Source organism: Nothoprocta perdicaria, unplaced genomic scaffold (assembly GCF_003342845.1).
Source record: "Nothoprocta perdicaria isolate Ctin4 unplaced genomic scaffold, notPer1 scaffold_44, whole genome shotgun sequence".
Taxonomy (NCBI): Eukaryota; Metazoa; Chordata; class Aves; order Tinamiformes; family Tinamidae; genus Nothoprocta; species Nothoprocta perdicaria.
Window position 1 is genome coordinate 4,051,240 of NW_020455688.1, and position 22,418 is coordinate 4,073,657.

Here is a 22,418-nt window from a genome sequence, read left to right on the forward strand (position 1 = left end):
ATTAAGGCATTTAAATAGGTTTTGAAAAGAGGAGGGAAAAGTCTTGTCCTTCCTTTTGGAAGGACAAGAAACTGGAGATCAATTGCTCAAGCCCTGCTGGGTACCATATGTCTAATTCTTGCATGCTGGTTAGCTCTAAATCTCAAAGTGTGAAGTTAGAAACTGAGCATAATGTTCTTACCTGTGGGGAATACTGTTAACATAAGCAGTTACATAAACGAAGAGGAAATATATCTCCCAAACCCAGGCCAGTTAAATATTTATGTAGTAGCAGTGTTTTGGAAGGTAAGTTACCATAAATATAGGTCATAGTTAAAGACACTTTTGGAGATAAGTAAGAATGAYACTGAGTAAAGAGTGTCAAATATAAAGTTGGGTAAAGAGGGMTTGATAATATTGCTTGACCAGTTTGCACTGATGATGTTATATCAATTATGGAATATTTCAYGTACACCAAATATGTAGAAATCACATGGAGTTTCTGGAAGCCCAGGCTAGTAGGGGATGCTGAGCCCACCAAGACACAGAATGCTCCATCTCTGAGCTTCCCCTCTGTGGAGTGGAGCTCCTCTCTTCTCATCTTCCAGTCAAGGTGGTCCTCTTCTTGCTTTAAGGAGACCAGTGGATGCTCCTTCCCAGGWGAGGTTAGGGGCAGTGGTGGTGCCTACTAGTACTCACCCAAGCAGAGGAGGAATCTGGGTTTGGGCCATCAGCAGTGTTTCTTCCCTATCACACCTAAGTGCTGCTGTGCTGCGGTGGCAGGAAGTCTTGCTACATCTCCTGGCTGTTGACGGCACCCAGGTTCAATCTTTTATTCACATCAAGAGGGCTTGTGTCTCATTATTTCTCAAAATAAAGGACTGGYAGATAGAGGAATGCACACTAGCTTAACCTGGTTCATCACTGGCCCACTGTCATGTTGAGACCACTCAGATCCCCAAGACAGTCAAGTTGTGTGCGGTCAGTCTGCATGCAGGTACATCAACACACTGGTGGGGTTACCTTATTCTGTGAGCACTGGTTGGCTTAAATCTTGAGCGTGAAGAACTGCCTCCTTCAGAACAGGTAGACTCTAGACTGATTATTGGCAAGTGCTACCTGATTATAATCTAGATGTTTCTATACCAGAACAGCATGGAAAAACATCAGGAACATGCTGATATATATATAGTTGCTATGTACATAAAAAAGAACACTGATACTGACAGATCTTAGGATCTGATTTTAAATAAATAAACTGAAATAAATGCATTAATTTTTAACGAAGGCAAAAAGCTGAACTTTCCAAACAGGCAGGAACCTTGWACTGGTGAGAAGAGGGTAGCCCGTAAAAGATAGAAAGCTGCAGTTGTTCTGCTATTTATGATAATAAACAAACTTATGTCACAGTATTTGTGTCARCTCATTCCATCCATCCTTCAGCACTTTACACTGAAACCAGTGCAGTTTAATGGAACTGTATCAACTACCTAATTAATTAATATTTGTATTTTATAGTCTACAAAAAGCATTGCTGCATTCATTATGAAAGGCTGTGAAGTTGCCAAATAAAGCATTAAGATGCCCAAAGAAGAAAACTGGAAAACTATAGATCCCTTAAGGAGTACTGCTATTGTTATTCATATTGCTTTTGGAAGGCCCCAGGCAGAGTCAGAACCCTCTTTTCCTACACACCTCACATGAGAGATAGGCACTATCCTAAGGGCTTTACACTCTAAGTAGACAATAGAAAAGCCAAAGAAAAGAAAAAAAAAAAAAAAAAAGAGAAAAGAGGCAAAANAGAGAAAAGAGGCAAAAGGAAGAAAGGAGGAAAGGAAAGAGAACCAAAAATTACGTCTTACAATTTCTTTCTACAGTGGGAATGTTGTCACAACTTTAAAAAATGACTTAATATAGCACTGACAAATTAAATGCAGTCATTGCTAACAGTCTTCACAATTTCACCACAACTTCATTGCAGAAAGGCTAACTCCAGAAGGCTTTTTCATCTAAGCCAATATCATCCAAATCGTAAATACGATGAAGATTTCCACATATCTTCAAAACCAACTAAAATGCTAAATGAATCAGTGTTTACTTTTAATAACTCATATCCATCATTTGCAAGATGCTAAACTTTTCTAGCTTGTGAACATGTAAGCATGTCTCTGTGTTAATGAAATGTATCTGATAAAACATTTTTCATGGCAATTAATATTTTTAAAACAGGACATGAGCTAATATCTTGGGGTTAAATGTTAAAATCATATCAACCAGAAAGGTTGGCTGGAAGGGACCTTTGCAGGCTTTCTAATCCAATCTCCCACTTGAAGTGGGACAATTTCCAGATTTGCTAATGTAAGAATGAATAATGATCACTTTTGAGACGTTAAACTCAATACAGTTATAAATCAGAAAAAGTCTATGTTATCTATTGCAAGAAGAAGAAATTGCTATTTCCCAAACAGACTGGCTGCCCTGTAGTGGTCTTCTGCCGCCTTCTCCTCCAGACTGCTGTTTATCACTTCTCTTTTTTGAGACAGTGCCTTTTCAGTCCTTGCCACCCACTAAAACAGCCTGGCCATTCCCTTCTCCCGGCTACCACTGGCACTTCAGCACTGCTGTGGATCCCATCAGTGCGGGCATYGAGCCCAAGGTACCCAACCTGGCCACTCAGATGCTGCATCTTACCCAGAATGGAGGCACTGCTGAGAGGTATCTCAATGGTTGGGCAACAGGTGGGTTACATGAAGGTCTACAGAAGGTCTACAGAAATTTGCTTAGAAAGATAAGTCATCATATGAGCCCAATGAGTATAATTTTGAAAGGGAACTTACAGGTTTTGGAGTTTTCCATGGAGAAAAGAAACCTGAAATAAATAAAGAAAAACATTAGCAGCTTTTTCTCATGCATAGAAGGTGGAGGCTTCAAGGAGTCTGTGTTCCCATCTTCATTCAGAAGATGGGAACTTCTGAAGATATACTGACAGTGTGTCAGTATGAAGATATACTGACATATATGAAAATTCTATACACAGAATGGGTGAAAATATAACCCACAAGGTAGAATTTCTAAGAAAAAATGCAAATATATATATATACTATATATATATATATGCAAGTAGAACTATCGAGATCGTTGCCTTTCTTTACAAACAGCATGGGTTTAGGTTGAAATTAAAACAACAAAAGAAAAGGACTAAAAAAAAATTGCTTTAATGGACATTGGATAAGATACCAAACAACCTTTTTTGATGTATCAAACACAATGGTAACTTCAAGAAAAAACAATTCAAAATATTCTCCCATCCACCAAATCTAGCAACCAAAGACAATTTTCAGAAAGAAAGCCAGGAATAAAGAACTTTTTAATAGTAAAAACAAACAAACCAACCCAACAATTTTATCAAAGTAATATAAAAAAYTGCTGACAAGTTCTTTCTGTAGAAAGAAAAATGGGTCTTAAATTGAGACATCTAGGAGTAAGGCTCCTCATTTCAGAGTTAAGAGTATCGACTTAACTATTTATTTTTCTAAGGTAAGTAAAGAAATACGAATCAAATCATGAGAGCTCTAGGGAAAGTATCTTTCTAAAGATAAATCACTACAAGAATTTTAGCTGAACACAGCATTTAAAGTTCCTTGAATTCTGTGATTAAGAGGTTAAGTTTTTTCTACCATGGCATCTAATTCATTTTGACTGAAAAAATCTCAGAATGAAAAGCACTATACTATATACAGTTTATATATAGCTTGTATATAGCACTATATAGTGCATTTAAACAAATATATCACAAAAAGTCATTCTGGATCGGCTGATGTTCACTCACGCTGTACAGTGTTTGGATAGAAACTGCTGAATTAACAATTAGGCATTTCTTTCTATCTGCAAAATCAAGGTGGAATAATAGGCATACAGTATAGGTCTGGCTTCCACATCAGTTCCAGTATTAAAGATTCTGTAACAGAAATTTGTTAATTAAATCCTCAGATGGCATGAWTTCAGCCACGTATTTCTTACCTGCTATTATTCTGTACGGCTAATAAGTGTGAAAGTTAAAAAAACATTTTTCCCCTGAAAGGTAAGTAAAAAACTTGGGATTTGCAACACTCCCTTCCCATTGGCACCTTCCGGAACTTATTATCAGCAGAAATTACTCCATGTCAAATCAAAATAGATTCTTTTCCTATTTATTTACTATCATCATTTTTCTACATAAAAGTAAGTTTTGCTGAATATATCTTGCAGTTTTTACTATTGTGTAAAAACATAAGAAATTTATCATATATGATGTTTATTAGCCAAATTTTAAAAACTCCATATAGACCAAATGAAGATTTAAAATTTTTCTTTTTTCCCCAGAAATTCCAGTATTCATCCAGACAAGGAAAACTTAGAATTAAATTAGGAACAGAGGCTTTGGTCACTGACTTTAAAATGCAAATTCCAACATCTACACTCAGATAAAAGGCAGTATTTATTCACASAGCATGAAATTATGCTAAGCAAACTAACTTACACACGATGCCACAGAAGTTATTGGACGCTCATTTGAAGAGCACATCTCCGTAACGTGCATATTCAGCAGTGTTGGCCTCTTGCAGCCAGATCTACAGCAGGCCATGGCAAGAAGTGGCCTTTCATCTCACTTCACCGCCCCTCAAAATACTGCATTTTCCCTTCAGTTTCTAGTGCTGTTTCGTATCCTGTTCACCAGAGATATGGGAATCCTGCCTGACTGAGGAGAGGGGTCATCTTGGCAGACTGGCACAAACCCAATGTTGCTTTATAGGCAGAAATTTCTGTTCTCCAAAAAGTACTTAGTTTCTGCAGAGTACTAATATCATGCTATTATTGCTTGACCTAATCAACTTACACCAGGTGCCAGTGCTGGATAAGCTCTTATTACCTTCCTATTCCACTCCAAAATTTCCACTTTTGCCTGCCAAACTCCACAACATCTAGTGTCCAACTTCTATAAAAAACAAAATGTCTAAGAATATACATATATACATACATACATACATACATATATACATATAAACATACAAAACATTGCCTCTTCCATACACATATGTATGACTATACATATGTTTGAAATCTGAAATTATGAAAATCATCTTCTCAAGCAGAYCTACCCAAAATACTTCATGAGGGTCTATTTCTCCCACGAGTGGCTTGCAGCTCACCCACCCGCCTGACAGCCATCCTGACTAGTAATAGCTTCCCAGGGCAAGCTGTGGCATCCTGTTGCTTTCTATTCATTTTAAATGAACCTTGATTAACACCGTTGCTATAAGCAGCAGTATTTGTCAGAACTGATTGTTGGAAAGAGAAGAAGATTACTGACTTTTGTCAAAAAGCAACCACCACAACTAAGACAGATTTGGCAGAAAGATACTATAGTCAATGTCTACAGTATAAGGCTATGTGTAGGTACGTAAGAACAAAATATGTAACGTCAGATGTTCCTCCAAAGCTAGTTTTAAGAATATAATTATTTTTAAAGGTAGASCACTTAAACTGTACAGCAGAGGGTGGCCAACTCTTCTATAGAAGTTATACCGTTACATTTAACAACAACAAAAAAACAATGTATAGTTACAACCATATGTGTTGTAAAAATTGGAGCKCTTTTTCTCATAAAGAAGTGTCAGAAAGTAAATTTTGACTCTTTCTTCACTGTATTTACCACCTCTTAGAATGAACTTTCCACCAGCACGCTGCAAATATGAGCTGYGACATTTTCTATTTTAACTTCACTACAGAGCACAGGCAACAGAAAACAGATTTGGGACTGAAAAGTATTTGGGGAAAAAAAWTCTCTCTTTTCTTTTTTCCTTTTTTTCAAACCAAGGCAAATTCCAGCTTCAGTCTATTGTACTTCTCCTTTTTGATGAAGATATCCTATAACAAAAAAACAAACCAAATCACATGCATTTTATATATTTCCTTTTACATGCAAATTTAAGTTTTGTTATAAAATATTCTTACAGATTTCACACACTTTACCTGCCTCTATTTATTGTTAAACATTTGCTAAAAGTGGCTTCTCAAATAGCACTTATAGCATTTGCAAGACATCACTCTGATTTGTTTCATTTTTGCAGTAAAAATCCTAAATTTGACACGGTCCATAATGCAATAATAAGGAATGCAATCCCCCTTTGGTTATTAGGTTGACACTGTGCACGTGTTTTCTGGCTGAATGTACATTTCCATTACTCTTTTGCAGCCACTTCAGAAAGCAATTTCCTCACTACTGAGTGTTGAATCCGGGAAAGGCTCTGAAGACGCTGCTAAGAAGTCACAAGTAACTGAGGTAGGTGTTCCCAGAGCACAGAACCCTTAATCAGGTTTGACTTCAGGGAAGAAGTGTATGTACAATTAAACTGAAGCCCAGGAACAAGTTAAGATTTTTGTAAGTGACTAAGTGTAATAAAGCTGAGGGGAAGAAYTCAACTCATAGGTGAGACGTTCCACGTAAAGCAATGTTCAAGGCACAGTCATCTGCCCTCCACACCCCTCGTCTCTGCTGATGCAGCAAGTGCTTTGCCCCTTAGTGCTGTTGGGCTGCATGTTTCTTTCCTGTGATGATATAAAGACCTTGCTGCATATACATGTCCTGAGCCAGGCTGTCCCAAGCACCGTGCAGCCTTGTCTCCCATAGACACTTAGCAGTAAATGAGCAGATGGCTRATGAGCGGTCCCAGAGCGTTAGCTGACTCCACAGGCATCTTTTCCAAGTCCATGTGACAAYATTTTACTCCAGGAAAAGTCTTCCGTTTTAGAACAGTCATAACTATTCTGTCTCAGTAGATTTTTCTCTGTTCTTTGTCTTTCATTTACTGGGATCCCTGGGATGTTTCTTAGCTGCTGCACTGGGTCTCTACTGTAGAGGTGTCAAGGCTCCAATGACTTCACATGGGAGTGGGAGAACTCAGACTCGCCAGCACACAGGCAGCAGGACACAGGAAATAATTCTTAGGTGTCATGAGACACCTGGCTCCTCCTTCTATACATTTACATTTTGTTGATCTGTGCTAGGCCAGTTTAAATTAGGTACACAGGATTCAATCTGCATTTGGCTCATTCATCAAGAAGCAAACTACTCTCCAGCTCAAATCTTAAAAATACTTCTGTGGGGAAAAAAATGGTATCTTCTGTGAGTACRACAAAGAGAAAATATTCAATTAATTATTCTTCTGGTATCTTCTTTTCAGAAAAGCTAACCTAATCAAGGAGAATGAGCAAAATTAAATAATGTATACACTGCAGAAGAACAAATTCTAAAAAGAGAAAATGAGTTAAAGTAGTTGGAAATAATAATTACTATGAAAGCAAACAGTTGAGAAATTCCAAATGATCATGCCGTGTGGGGATGTATGGGTAAAGGTATTTACTTCACTTTCTAATAGTATCTACCATTACCCAGACAGTATTTTTCCAAAAGTCCTTCCAGCTTTAAGTGCAAAGTGATTTACCTTGGAAGTAAGAGTAGGTGTAGGTAGACTGGGAGCTCTAGATCTTCAAGTAGAGTTAGCTAGTCCTGTGGTCAGCTGTCCTTCAATGATGAAGCCATGCCATGAGGATCCATTTGGTCTTTGGCTGGGGTAGCACCCCAGGTAGTGATGAAATATCAGCATGACCCCGTGTGGGGGTGAGGTGAATGAGGCATCAGCACGACATTTTGTATGGTTACCTCTGATAGGTACCTGTGAAAATTGACTCTGAAGAACTACAAGCACATTTCCTGCTCATGGAGAACTACCATGTGAAGGAACAAGAGAGAGAGCAGATAAAGTCCACCAGGTCAGTCGGGTTCTTAGACTCAGTTGGGGTAGCGTCTTTTGCAGCTATTCTCTTCTCCACACGATTTAGATGACCGAAAGGCCAATTCTATATGCCTATTTCTCAAACTTTCCCATTTCTTGATGGGTAGCATGAAGTGCAAGACTGTGAAGGTTATCAGAGATGATGTGGAGGCAGAGGAGTACCTTGGGAAATTAAATCTGATATCATCTCAGTGCAGTCTATAGAGCTGATACAAAATCTTAATTGACTGTGAGATCAGATACTAAATCAATATTCTTTTTTTTTTGTTTAAACTTAGGAACACTTTTTGTGCTGTTCATGAAGTTCCACTGACCTAGCCTTCTCCAGTAACAATTTCTAAATAATATTCAGATTTTCACAAATTATTAGAAAAAAGATGATCTATTCAAAGTCATGAATGGTAGCAGTACTTGCTGTTCAAACTAGGGCCCTAACTGGTCACCTGCACTTATAATTTCCTCCAAAATGCAATAGAAAATTTCTCACTAACAGTAGGATTTCACTTTCATGAATAGCAAAGAGTCTTTGTTAGTAAGAATACTGCCATCAGAAAAGGTCAAAAGCAGGCATAGTAATGAGTTAATTTGCATTCTAATGGACATACAACTACTTATTTGGCTTGGTTCCTACAGCTCTCTGAATTGCTTATCAGTGAGAGATTTAAAATCATTTACGATCATTTTTTTWAAATTACTAAATATCCTCTCCTGCCAATTAATATGGATGTGAAGCAGAGAATTTCTGGATCACAGCCAAAACAGTGCAGGAGCACGATCTTCTGCAGTGGCACTTTTTTGATGCTTAAATGTAGTAGAGGTAGGAAAAATAATAATAGGAAACTATTTCTGGAAACTAGAAATGTATTTTTGGAAAAAAAAAGTAGCTTTTTATGTAGTAACAGAGCAGATTTTGTCCACAGACGAAGTCTAGTATTGAACACTTTTAGCATGTCTCATTGAGTGATACTTTTAACTTTTGTAAGAACTTCCTTCTCTTTTCTGGAAGCTATTATCAGAAGAGTGTTACACAATACTCATTTATTTCCTTGTTGACCCTAAAGGTCATAGCAAACCACGTTATCGGAAGGATAGCTGTGCCTGAGAATAGGAAAATGCTGCTAGAGTACAATTCAGAAAAGATTTTACTGGGACAACTTGACCTGAAATACAAAAAAAGAAAAGCTCCTGTCTCCGGTCTTGTATTACAAAAGATCCTACTAAAAGTGCGAATCATGAGGTTTATATCTAAATTCACAGTTTTCAGTTGCAAGCAGTCCTCAATAAACAGTTATTTTTGTCACTGTGGTGTAAAGTGTACTGTACGTAATTTTGGTAAATACTAGCCCAATTACCTAAGTATGGATGATTAAGCACTAACACATGGAGACTGGGAAAAAAGAGGTCTCAGAAGCTTAACCACAAGTTGTAAATGCTACTCACATCTCCAAAAGGTCAGGAGCATTTTTCTGTATATACAAGAAAAAAGAACTTCCTGTTTAATGCAAAGACATTTGCTCTGAAGAATCTCCTATTTTGCTCATAGAGGCTATCCAGAAAATGCTGCCTTTTCTCATGTCCAGGCTAGAGGTTACACTGTCTTAAACTCTTCTAATACTGCAAGAGCTAGCAAAGAGAATGGTGCACCTTCTTCAACAAACATCTTGTGGTAAGCAACTGTCCCAGGGCACAGCAGACACAGTAGGGCAAAAATATCACACATTGCCTCAGTACTGTAATTTAGAATATAAAATGAATCCTCGGAGTCCTAACAGCTCACAACATGCTTCTATAATGGCCTGTGAGTGTTACCAAACTCATAAAGACCTTACATGCTTGCTAAGAACATGCCTGATTACTCACCTGGACTTYAGCAAAAGCTAATTTAAGAGCTAATTTAGAAATAACTAATGTTTCAGGAATATTACATTGCATGTTCAGAGCCCTCAGACATGTGCCTAATTCTACCAGTGTTTCTACTCTTTTATGTGTTTAGTATTTGCTCCTATTTAAGTTTTTATACTTTCTAAGCATATTAGAGAAATCTCAGTTTATGTTATGGCATGTCACTTTATTGAATATCAAGACATGTTCCCAGGATTTTCTGTTAAAATGCAGATGGAGCATAAGCTGTTTGTACATAATGTACTAGAGTCCTTTTCATGAAAACATACTCAGAAATCTTAAGCAAATTCAGGAAAAAAAAMCAGAGCAATTCAAGAAGAAATCTATTCATCTGCTTACTTGAGAKTTTCATATTGAGGCATAGATGAAAAGTGGTCACCAGATGTTTACTACTGACATCTATATTACCAGTCCACCCTCTTCTCAATTTCTTCATCACATTCATGTTTCCCCTTGGCCATCTCCTTCCATCAAGAAATGGCTCCATCAAGAAATGGCTCCATCAAGAAATGGCTCCAAATGGCTATTGCCAAACTCTCACAACCTGTTCTCCTTTGCTTCTAGGACTTCCATCTCTGTATCCTGATTCTGATGTGAAAACCAGCTAATCCTATCCTTGAAAGAGTGATCAGAAAAATCCATGGGTATTTCTAATAAATGACTAAAAATGGATAAATGCAGGGAGCTGCTATAGCTCTCTGGGTCTGTTCCTCGGTGGGAAACCACAGAATGCAGTGCCCTGTTCAAAAGGGAGACAGAAAAACAGCACATCAGAAATGGTAATGAATTGTGCACCTAAGGTTGGCCAGCCAAGAAAGAGCCTAGAGAGCTTTTTGGCTAAACACACACAGCTGAGTTGAATAACTGGATTCTGTTGATTGGATTAGACTTCTAGACATCAGTTCAATTGCATCACCAGCTAGTTTCTTTTGGGTTGCCATATGCATCCTCTTGGGGCTGCCAGCTGGGACAAAGGGCCTGCAGGTGAGAGGTGACGTGGAGCAYGCCTTGAGATGACTTGAGTACAAACAGCTCAAGTAGCTCAAGTGCCTACGTTTAAGCAACCTTCTCAAGCCTCCATCAACTACATAACATGCATTGGCACTTGGAACAAATTTAGACAATGACAGGCAGACACTTAAGACATCTTAGTCTGAGAACTAATGACTTAACTCAGATGCACAACCTTAGGTCTAACACCACATCTAAGGTCTGACACTGTATCTTATGTTATCTCAGAAACAGATACTGGTCTGGCAGATATGATACAAGATCTATGAAGAACTGTCGTTCTGTTGTCATCCTCAACAATCTTGACTCTCCCATAGACTATGCCATCCCAGTGGAGATTTYTTGATACCCCAGTGCATCTCAGACGGATCTGGATGTCTGCCAGTGAGCCACTGAATTGAGATCAGAGTTTCAGTCCCGATTTCTCTGAGTTTGGGAGCACTAAAATACATCACAGAGCAGCAAATAAATTAAATTACACAGTCTAAGAGAGCCTGCTAGTTTTACCTGGCTACCCTTCTGAYATTATTGAATATATTACATTACAGTAACTTCAGAATCTTGTGTTTAATACACATTAAGCTGTCAACATGTTTCTAATTTTTATTGATTTTCCTTTGAAATCTCTTCTGTGACGATGCGAAGTGCCAGGAGCTCAGGTGTGTTAACTATAATTGTCTCATTTTCGTAACACACGGCTGAGTGACAAACACTGATGGTAACATAATGAAAAAGTAATCATGCTACTAGGCCACAATGGTGGTAATTCAAATAAGCAATAACATGCTTATTTGAATCTTCAGATCCAGCTGTTACTTGAAGCAATAATTTCTTTTTGCTTTCATGTTCCTTCATGCCAGCCTGATAGACCAGTTCAGTCTTGGTTACAGGGATTCAGGTAGAACAGAGGGTGAAGGAAGGGGGAGACTGAGAAGGAAAAGAGCAGCAGCAGGAAGAGTGATAATCACAGGATTAATTGTGAAGGGATGTCATTTAGGATAAGCAAGCGGAGTATTTGGCAAGAGTAGCTAGTGGAAAGCTTCTGTCTAAGTATTTATCTAAACCAGTAACAAAACTGTGAAGAGATCACTGCATCCCCAAGCCCCCAATTCCCTGAAGGAGCCTATAGGTAACTTCCTTTCCTCTGAACTACTGAAGATTTCATACCGTTCACATTGGCATGTGTCTACCAGGGATAAACCTCTTTGCTTTCATATTCACCCACTTAGATGGTAATTCTCAGTATTTGACTTATGGAGCAAAAGAGAATAAAGTTCATTTTGATAAAAGCTTTGCAGGGGTCTAAATAACAATGGTTAAACAACATGATATTCAGAAGATTTGATATAAGACCACAGGAGCCTGAAAGAAAAATTGGAGACGCAGAAATAATGATTGATGGGCATGATATTATTGTAGCACAATACATTACAGAATATAAATCATTATAAATTGATTGTGATGACCTCGTTTGCCATAAAGGTTGAAAAGTGTCATTTTCTTCCCCTCTGGATTCCTAACAGTTCAGAGACAAGCAATTAATACAAAGAAGAGCTGTGTTCTTAAATCTAATGAGAGAAGAACAGCACTGATGTGAATTTTACCATGTTTAGATTGTGTGCTGGTCACATGTACTCCTGTGCAGTACTTTAAAAAGCTAATGAACGGATCATTAAAATGATACTGATAAAGGATTCTGACAAGATAGCTGGGAAGTGATAAGTATTAAATGAATGTATTACAAGGAAAAGCAAGAAAAGCCGCGAACAGGTAATTTTTTTTTCTTTGACAATGCTCTGTGTCTCAGAAGAACATAAATTGATTTCAGTCTGTTGAGATTTAGACATGTCTAATCTAATGGAAATAACCCCTCAATACTGAGAAAACTGGAASAGTGCATAAACACGACCAGCTAAACAAAGATTATGGTGCTGACAACCGTGAAGCATCTTATGGACCTCACAGCTGGCCTGTGTTCTACTTAAAAATTAGCATTTTTAGAAAAGCTTGCCAGGATACCTAGCAAATATATCCTTCCATTTTATTCTCAATACTTTGTGCAAAAACAAAACCAAAAAACCCCATACTTGAGTTTAGTCTTTGCAACCATAAAACATCTTGTTCTGCCTCAATTTAGTCACACTCTGCCTGTATCATCACAGTAAATAATATGAATTTATCCTCAAAAAAAAAAAAAAAAAAAAAAAAGCTGTTTAAAAGACTCTGGGTGAAGAGCACAATCACTGCAGGTCATCAAACAGGACCTGATATGTCTTTTTGCTTAGAGGTCCCCAAATAGTAGATCACAAGACACTGAAGCTACATCTATATGCTCTTAACCTCATCATCATAAAAGTAATCATCTGGACATAGTTAGTAGAGGACTACACAACTAGGTTTGCTTTTTTCATTTTTTTTTTTTTTAATCTTTTAAGCTAATTCCAAAGCTATATTTCACTGCACAAGGATCAATGGCAAATGGCTTATAACTTCAGGGGAAGAGGAAGAAAAAAGGTTGATTTAAATTAGAGCTTGCCAGTAATCTTCCGACAAAGGCTTTCACTGATGAATGGTGAGTCATTAAATCCACTTTTGTGAAAATAAGATACTTCTCGAGAATGTATTGAAAATATAATTGAAAAAAAAATCTGGTTAAATTTGAGATGAAATTCCTCAATCACCATAGAAAACCAAAGATGAGCAGTTACGAGACTTTTCTGGAACTCACACAACTGAGGTTCACGGCTGTTGTGCCTCATACGTACCTCTGTATTTACTGCTGAAGGGACTTCAGCTGTATCCCCAACCTGTTTAATATTATGATAGATGAAATAGATCCAACAAGAGGTTAGCAAAAAAGCCAAAGTGAAAATTTAAATTGCTATTGAAATCACCGTTTAGTGATTTAAAAAGTTTTAGTCTTGGAAGCTTTTTGGACTTGATGATAACACTTCATAGGCTGAAAGAATTCAATTCCAATCAATCCCATTCTAGTTTAAAATCAATTATATACAGCTATTCAGAATTTACTGAGAAATATTTGCTGCAACTTTAAAATATTAGCAAAAACCAAAATATCTCAGCTTGCCCACTAGTGTTTTTTTTGCTCATGAATGATACTCTGAAAATTGTCTAAGTGTTCTGCTTTACTTAGAATGATCTAAAATGTGAGATGTAGTTCCTCTCAATTTGATAAAATATAATTACTTTTAATGAGACCTGAAATACCAGTGTGCAAATAGCTATCACATATTAATGAATAAATAAGGTACTTTTGTGCACGAACACAGCGATTAATTTATATTCTTCCCTTTATTAGTATGAAAAAGTTAGAAAGACAATTGAATCACAGCTTATAATCTGCACTTTGCCACAAAAATATTTTCATTTAATGACAAAAATACATATCTTACTACACTTACTAGTTCTTTATTATGCTATAGATAGTTCAGGAGTACAGAAAAAAAGCCCGTGAAATCTTCAGAATTAATAATTAATCTCTAGGATTTAATTAAACTCTTGCAAAATTTCAGAGGTATTTATTACTTTTTCTTTCCTAAATATACTGGTCTTAATCTGTAAAAGCATTTTCAAAATAGAATTCCCAAATGCATGCTTTCTTAGTATAYTGCATTCTAAACCACTATTATTTATTTTTTATTTGTACTATGCTTTCTGATCTGTATAGATTTCTAAATACAGCTTTTGTAGATTTAAATAGCAAAGAAAAAGCTTTGGGAAAGGAGCAGTGTTATATTTTCTACTTGGAGGTTCATTTTCTGACTATGTAATTGCAATGAGCCATAAAAAACATACTATCTTTGTATTTTATCACCCTAAATGGTAGAAATGGTGTAACAGTTTCCTCTTTTTGCAAAAATCTCTGAAATTTTTGAAATTTCTCTTTCTTCATTACTGAGATTTCAACAGCAACAAAGTGATCATGGTTTGTTTTTCAGAAGAAGCAGTACCAGTGTCCTTATGTCCAGCATTCTGGTATTTTATCTGTATTCAAAATGTGCCCCTTTAGATGTTGATAAAGAAATCACTTTATATGTTGATAAAGATGTTGATAAAGAAATGTTGATAAAGAAATCACTTTATATGCTTGGCAATGTAGCCGAGTTTATTTTTTGCTTATGTCCCAGCTGACCTGGAATCCCAAGTTCGACAAATATTTAAGCTAGATCTGCCTAAAATTTTTCTTACAAAATTCTTCTTACAGACTGCTGGCGAGGCTTTTGAAAAAAAAGCAAAACAAAACCCCAACAACTCTCCTTATCCCAAAAGGCTTTATTATAGTAAATGGAGCAAATGCAAAACGATTAGGTAAAGAAGCAAAAGGATTTTCTATACGATGTGCCCTGCTCTGTATGCCAGGTCCTTGTTTAGAGTCAAATCAATGACTTTGAGTTACAACCAATTCTATATAGTCCCTGCAGATTTTCATCCTATACTCACTGTGGCCTCTTTCTGCTCCCTGTTCCTCTCTGTGGGTGCCCTGAGTAAGGTGATGACCTCCAATTCTTTGCTGCAATTTCTTTTTGCCTTGTACAAATTCTGCAGGCTGAATGAGTGGGGATCCACTCTGCATGAATGGGGATCTCAGGTAGGAGAATCTGCCTTCACTCCTGGAGGACGTGTCTGACCCAAGCACTTCTTAGAGGAACCCAGCATACACAGTGGGAAGAAGTCAGACAGCTGCCGTCCATCACCCTGCTGCTCTTCTACCTGACAAGGAGGATGGTGCCAGATGCTTTAGGTATGTTCTCATATTATCTATGCTGTAGGTTGGACTAGGTGATCTCTGGAGGTCCCTTCCAKCCTCAGCTTCTTGGTGATTCTGTGATAAATGACTTTCAAAATTTTATAGGCAGCAGACTCCAGTGCCATTATAGTTCAGGAAATGTGCTTCCCTTCTAGTTAGAAAAGGAATCATTCTAGGTAACGCATTCCAAAACATCTTTCCTGAATCTCAAAAAGTGTATGATCTATTTTTTATTCAATCCTTTCATCTCCATTCTAAATTACTTTCCTCAAACTGGTCCTTTTCTCACATATTCACAGGCTTTCCATGAACAAATGCTTGTGTAATAGCCCACAGGAAATAAATTTTCTAAAGAAATGCTTAAATGCCTATACTATAGGTTACACATATAACAGGAACTGGGTGTTAGAGCAAACGCCCTCCCATCTACCTTGCACATGAGTGATTGAATCAGCCAGTACTTTTATTAATAAAAAATTGTATAAAATAGCCTAGAGAAGTACCAAGTTTCAGCTCATTACTAACAATAATAGAAACTTTAATTAAAGACAAGATGTCTGCAACAGGCTTGATCTCCACATGAGATAATGAAATCTCATATTTTAATTTTGAAGTAAATATGGAAAATGGAAAAAACGATAGAAAAACACAAATAGCCTTAAGTAGCAGGCAAAAAAGATCTTAGAAAGGGTCTCATATTTTTTTAACATCCATATTAAACATATTAAAATGCTGATTARAAATATATAAACATCAAGCCATACTCTTAGAAGTAACTTGGAATTTGAGTTTTTCACTCGGATATTATTCTCAGCTGATTATCCATATGTTTTGTAACTACTATGACAACTTTCAACTACACTTTTTGTTCTCTTTTATGAATTTCAACTGACTACATGTAAAAGCATTGTTTGTTAATGCTTAATACACTGTTTTGTGTTGTTATTTATTAGCAACATACCATACACTCTATCAGTCTCTCTGCCATCTGCAAACTTTGTAAGTATTGATTTTATGTTTTCTATAGGATTTTCATAAAAAAGCCCTGTGCAGACGGAAGCAAGAATTTATCCTGGGGGAAGCTCATTAAAAATAGATTCCCTCACTGATTTCCTGCTTGTAAATACATTATCAGGCAAATCAGTTATCCAATTTTTCCATTTAATCTATGCAATACTCATTTTCTTTCTATTTTTGCATTAGAAGTAGGAGTGTTGTAAGTAAAGACTTATGGAAGTCCATTATATCAAAACAAGTACACTTTACAATCTAACTTGTAATCTTGTTAAATATATATGCTTATATATATGTACATGTATTTAATTATAACTAATCTATTTTATGTAAAACCATACTAATAACTRTCCTTTTATTTAAAAAATAACTTTCTATGGTAGCATAAACAACATTCTAGGTTTAGCTCTGGCACGAGACAAATTCTAATTGCTGTGATAAGACTGTTTTTGAAAATTGCCCTCTAGTTTTCTTTATATGCCTTCAAGATATAAGCAGGACTCATGTAGCTTTGGCTGCCTAACTAGTCAGTTGTGCTAGACTCATCATAAGTCAAAAGTCAGGGTTGTCAAAGACCAGGGAGCTGAAAACTTCCCTCACACCTATCTGAAACCCAGCTTTTGGGCCATGCCACATGCTGGTCTGGACTGCAAACAAGATACTGCAGCTCCATCTTTGACCCCTGGGAAGCACCGTGGAAGAAATTAATAACCATCCTGATGATTTTATATGTTCAGTCAGAGACTCTCTAGGCTCACAAGGCTGCCAAACATGAGAAAGAAGAAGGATCACAGAATAATAGATAAGTTCAGATTGGAAGAGACAACCGGAGTTGTCCTGGACTAACTGGACTAATTGGACTAATCTCCTGCTCAGAGCAAAGCTGGGTTCAAAGACTAGGCCAGCATCAAAAATAACTTCTCTGAATTGCTGGAATGACGGAAAATGGACCCAAAGTAGTTGGGAACAGCATGGAAAAATCTAGTGCAGAAGGGGTGGAAGCTGGATAGGGTGACTCTCTTTGGCTTTATATCATCTGTTGACTCTCACTGGGCCAGATCAAAGCCTTGTAGACTCCTCTACTCCCCAGACTCCTTTCTAGACTCTGGAATCTCTCACTGACCATCCTTTGGTTTGGTTACCCAGTAGGATTTATCTGCCAGAATCTTACCATCTGTTTCAGTAAGTGCAGAGAACTTCACTCATTGCAGGGAACTCTACGTGTTAAATAGCATGATGCTCAAAAGCTCTGCAAAAGAGCATCGAGCCTTTTAATACACTAGGCCAGCAGGTTCATATTTGGAAAACAAAAAGGAGCAATTTTCCCTACTGTTCTTTCCTCTGTCTTAAGGAGCAGATTAAGATTCTCTCTGAGCTGCTTCAATAGAAGTGGTAGTATTTATACTGAGATAGAAAGGTACTATTTGGTCTAGATGCCTAAAAATTATCACATGTAGTTAGAACAAGTAGCTTACAACACACAAACAATTTCACATGGATACTAAGAAAAATATGTTGATTTTGCACTGACAAATGTATTTATTAAAGCTAATATGATAGTATTGTGGTTTTCACACAGTCAGTAAAGCTTATCTAACTAATCCCGGAAGTATTATTTAACATAGTTTCTATTCTTTAAGAAAAATGGTACTATTACTGTTATTTCTACTTTGGAAATACTAGCAGACTTCTCTTTCCTCCTCTCCTGGAGGAAAAATGACTCATTGTGGAAATGCAAATCAACTGATAAAACTGATAACAGCATTAAAAGATCATTAAAATATCATACAGAGAAGTTGAGTCTTTGATTTTATTCTTGCATGCTATTTCTTTTTTTTTTTTCCTAATTATCACTGGAACTTCTGCATTTATCTAGAACAGAAGAAATGAAAAAAAAACTTGCTTACCCAAGACAAAAGCTATTGCAAAATACCCATAAAAATCCTTTACACTTAACAGAAAYATAAACAAAACAAAACAAAACAAAACAAGTGTCTTCTCTAAGCTCATGGCAATAAAAGCTACAAAATAAACAAAACCTAAGATTATTCTCATTCACCAAATGGGAGAACTACACAGTGCACTACTTATACATTGAATTACTGTTCCAAGTTATGACAAATCTGTCTTTGGAAAGCAATTTATTTATTTTGGAAATAAGTTTTGACACACTTGGGAATCCATGTTCACAGTCTGTGCCTGGCAGTTTTGGCTTCCTTGTCTTTCTTGTATTGYAATCTGAAGGTGACCCAGCGAATGTGTTATGTACCCTGGCATTGTTTTTGATTGTGTTTGAATTATGAGTCACCCACAGGCTTTCTGAGAAGGTCAGTGTTGTATTTAAAGAATGTATGGTTTATAAAAAATAAAAAGGTTCAGCATTACTCCTACATGGCAAGTACAGCCATTGTTAAAGCCTTCCTTCCTTTTAAAAAATGTCAAATAAATGGTTTAAAGAATTGTGAACAGATAAATATCTCATTTAGAAGACTAATTTAGCTCCTGCATTTTGGTCTGATGGGTGGGCAATCTGCAGGAGTCAGGAAGGTTTTGTGGCTGCTCTAAATGATTAAGCAAGTGCCTGAAAATCACATCTTCCCCTCTCCACAGTGCTTTGTCTCATATCTGTAGCACAACAGATAATGTACTCATTTCTTAGAGTATTAGCTTACTTTATTGCTATAAATATTGCACTATATTACAAATCACCACGTCACAATGTCTACACAACGTACTTTGACAACAGATTTGGAAACCCAACAGATATCATTTAATAGGACATTACATAATACTGAACCAACAGAAACATTGTTCAACACATTTAGACTAAGTTTTAGACATGCTCCAGTACACACGCATAGATCCGTATTTTTTTAGAGTCCAGGGCTCTGTACTTCTCCCTCCTTTAGGCCGAGATCTCTCAGATCTCCTCTGAGGAAGGCTAGGTTCAGTCAACTGTGGCAACTAGGAAAAAGTCGAGTTTCTTCATGCAAGTATTTCTGCAGGTTCTCCCAGTCTGAGTACAGTGCTTAGGAGGTATCTGACCATAAAAAGTGCCATATTTAGCTAAGATATATTTAACAACTTGATTAGTTTTCTGAGAGAACATTATGCAAGAAGAGAKGAGAGGCTGCTCTGACCTGGCTAAATTCCATGGCAGTCAACCTAAGTTCTGTTTTCTCAAAAGAAATTGCTCCCCAGTTGTCATTATGCCATTCACTGCCATCAGYAGGACTGAAGCAGGTCTGCAGTGCTGCTGGCAGAGCTGTTTTGCTCTATCAGTCAGGGTCATGGGTGGCAGCTGCTAGACACTCACATGCATGGCTCTCCCATATCGAGATGGTTGCCTGTCCTGCAGGCAACAGACCGTCCTGCACACAATGTAGACCCGTGACAAGCTCCCATATAGATCTATAGAGCTAGTTATTATCTAGCTGTACACTTGTCTTGGGCATAAGCATTTCTTGGCGTTAATTGCCATTGGAGCAATGGTAGTTAGCTCTTTAAACATGMAAGTGCCAAGATAAGAATCTACATCTATAAACATATTTCTTTTTACTAAAGGGACCTATTTCTCCACTCAATGTGCAGACTAACTTATCTTAATGCTAACAAGAGTTGGGAACACAAGTCCCTAGGATAAGTATTCCCATAATTTTTTAATGGAAGCACTGTTCAAATTTAATACAGACCATATAAGCCTACATTAGAAAACATTTCCACCAAAAATCCAAGTACTTTTGAAACAAAATGCTTGCTAATAGTCATTAAAAACCTTCTATGCAATATGTGTAAAAAAGATTTATCTAATGCGTTGCAAAATTATCCACAAATGTACCACACAGTACACGAATGTTAACAGGAAAGAAGCCACAAAACTGTAACACTACCACTTTGAAATGCAATACAATTAATACTACTTCCATTAACACAGTAATAGCTACTAACTATTATTGATGTCTATTTTTTTTCAGAAATCCATATTCATTAAGGACATCTACGGTTTCTTTTTCTCTTATTCAGAAATATGGAAGCAATTGCACACTGTTTYGCTGCTAATCAGAGCTATACAAGAAAAGATACAAAAGTCTCATTAGCGTGAATTTTAGGACAACTGGGTCCCTGTCATGATTGTCTCTGTTTAAAGCAATCATTCTGTGATACTGAGATGTTACCATTTCTCTTACTAACAAGATTTAGATTGTCTTTTTTCTTAAACTAGGCTATTGATGTCACTACTTTTTTATTTCACTTGCTACARCTTGTAAAATAAATATTTATGAAAACAGCCTGATTACTAGAGGATAAAAACAAGATGCTTAAAAATTACTTCAGGTTAATCCAAACCATCCCCATATATAGGAAGAAAAGGATGAAAATAATCTGAAGTTTATGAGGAGAGTACATGTTCCCACAGCTAAAAATTTGATGCTCTATGAGGCAAGATTTGCTCTCTAAAACTGACTCTGGAAAATAGTGTTTGCAGGAGTTATGTTAATAAAGCAACAAATCAGTATTTCTCGCATGGTAACATTATTTTCTAAAAGTTCTTCGAAGACTTTATTTATGGAACTAATGTAGGAAAGACAACTGTCCTGCAGTCTGGAAGACCATTAGGAAAATATCTTGCACAAACTGATTTYTATGTAGGGAAGGTGAGATGGAACAAGTGGCTAAGACTGAGGGGACAGAAAGGAATATGACACCTAACAGCAAAGTCAATGAATTGGACAATATAGCATCCCAACTATATTTTTGATCATGAAATATTTGTGTCTTTACTAGCTAAGGAACAGCAACAAAAATGAGCACAAAAATGAAAAAAAATCGAAAGCCAGCATGTGAATGACACTTTTACAGAGAGCTTGTGCTGAGAAAATTGTTGAATTTATGCCGATATAAAAAAGCTCATAATTTTGAGATGGAAACAAAAAAGCTTACCTATGAACTGTTATGTTTGCCTTTTTTTTTTTTTTTAAAGTAGATGGAGCCAGGAACAACAGAGCACCTCACAGAAGGGTTTCAAAGCAAAGTATGTTTATAAATCAGAAATCAAAAGAGGATGTTTTAGTGTGACATGCTGGATACAAGATGTTTACATCATTCTGGAGAACGTGGGATTAAGTACTGTTGACTGGTTCTGATTTGAAGACGAGCAAGCTACAAGACACTGGGTCTCTGGGTTGCAGCAGTCACTGTCCTAAAATTCCGAATGAAGAACTGCAGGAGCAGTCAAAGCTGTAGAGCCCTCCTGGAGATGCTACAGTTAGACCTGCCTGGGTCAGACTAGTGCTAGCAGGATGACAGTGCTAGCTCCAACTTTATCTTGTATGGTACCAGGTACATGTTAGTGAGGAGTACAGGCAGAAAAGCAAGTAGGGGTTTTGCTGACCATCAGAATGGAAAGATCTTGTAAACAAACCTGGACAAAAAACAAAGGCTTTAAAATTCTGTGGTACACAGATAAATCTGAGGCTGAGGTCCAAGGAAAAAGCACTCAATGTAATATCCCTTATATTGAAATTGCTAAATTTGAGGGACTGATTCACATGCTGGGGAGAAAGTGGCTGCTGGCTCCTTTCAGCCATGCACCAGGAAAGTGCTAACAACTRAACAATATGGACAGCGTGCCAGTTCTCTTGACATGTTTAGTACTAGTACTTCAGTTTCTCTGAGTCCATTTGGATTTCCCCATTAAAAAGCAGTCATTTGATGTAGGAACTCTGTCAAGCACACACACTTGCAGCCTTCATCTGACCAATGCTGATTGTTTTCTACTGAATATGTATGTATTATTCCTATTTTTCTGGATATATGGCATAACCAAGCATTAGAAGCAGCAAACAAGCAGGTAAATTACTGCTTCAGCTTCAGAAATTTTAAAGTGAGTACAATACAAAACCAGTGGG

General features: G+C 37.0%; 1 protein-coding gene across 5 annotated transcripts in view; it reads right to left on the reverse strand.

The window, feature by feature from the left end:
* The window catches only part of MAGI2 (membrane associated guanylate kinase, WW and PDZ domain containing 2), a 674,980-nt gene that overhangs the window by 82,260 nt on the left and 570,302 nt on the right, over nucleotides 1-22,418 (reverse strand). For all 5 annotated transcript variants that reach the window (XM_026046375.1, XM_026046373.1, XM_026046374.1 and 2 more), the window contains exon 11: nucleotides 2,817-2,848. In XM_026046375.1, the coding sequence (XP_025902160.1) occupies nucleotides 2,817-2,848 (32 nt within the window). The remainder of the gene's footprint in view (nucleotides 1-2,816; nucleotides 2,849-22,418) is intronic.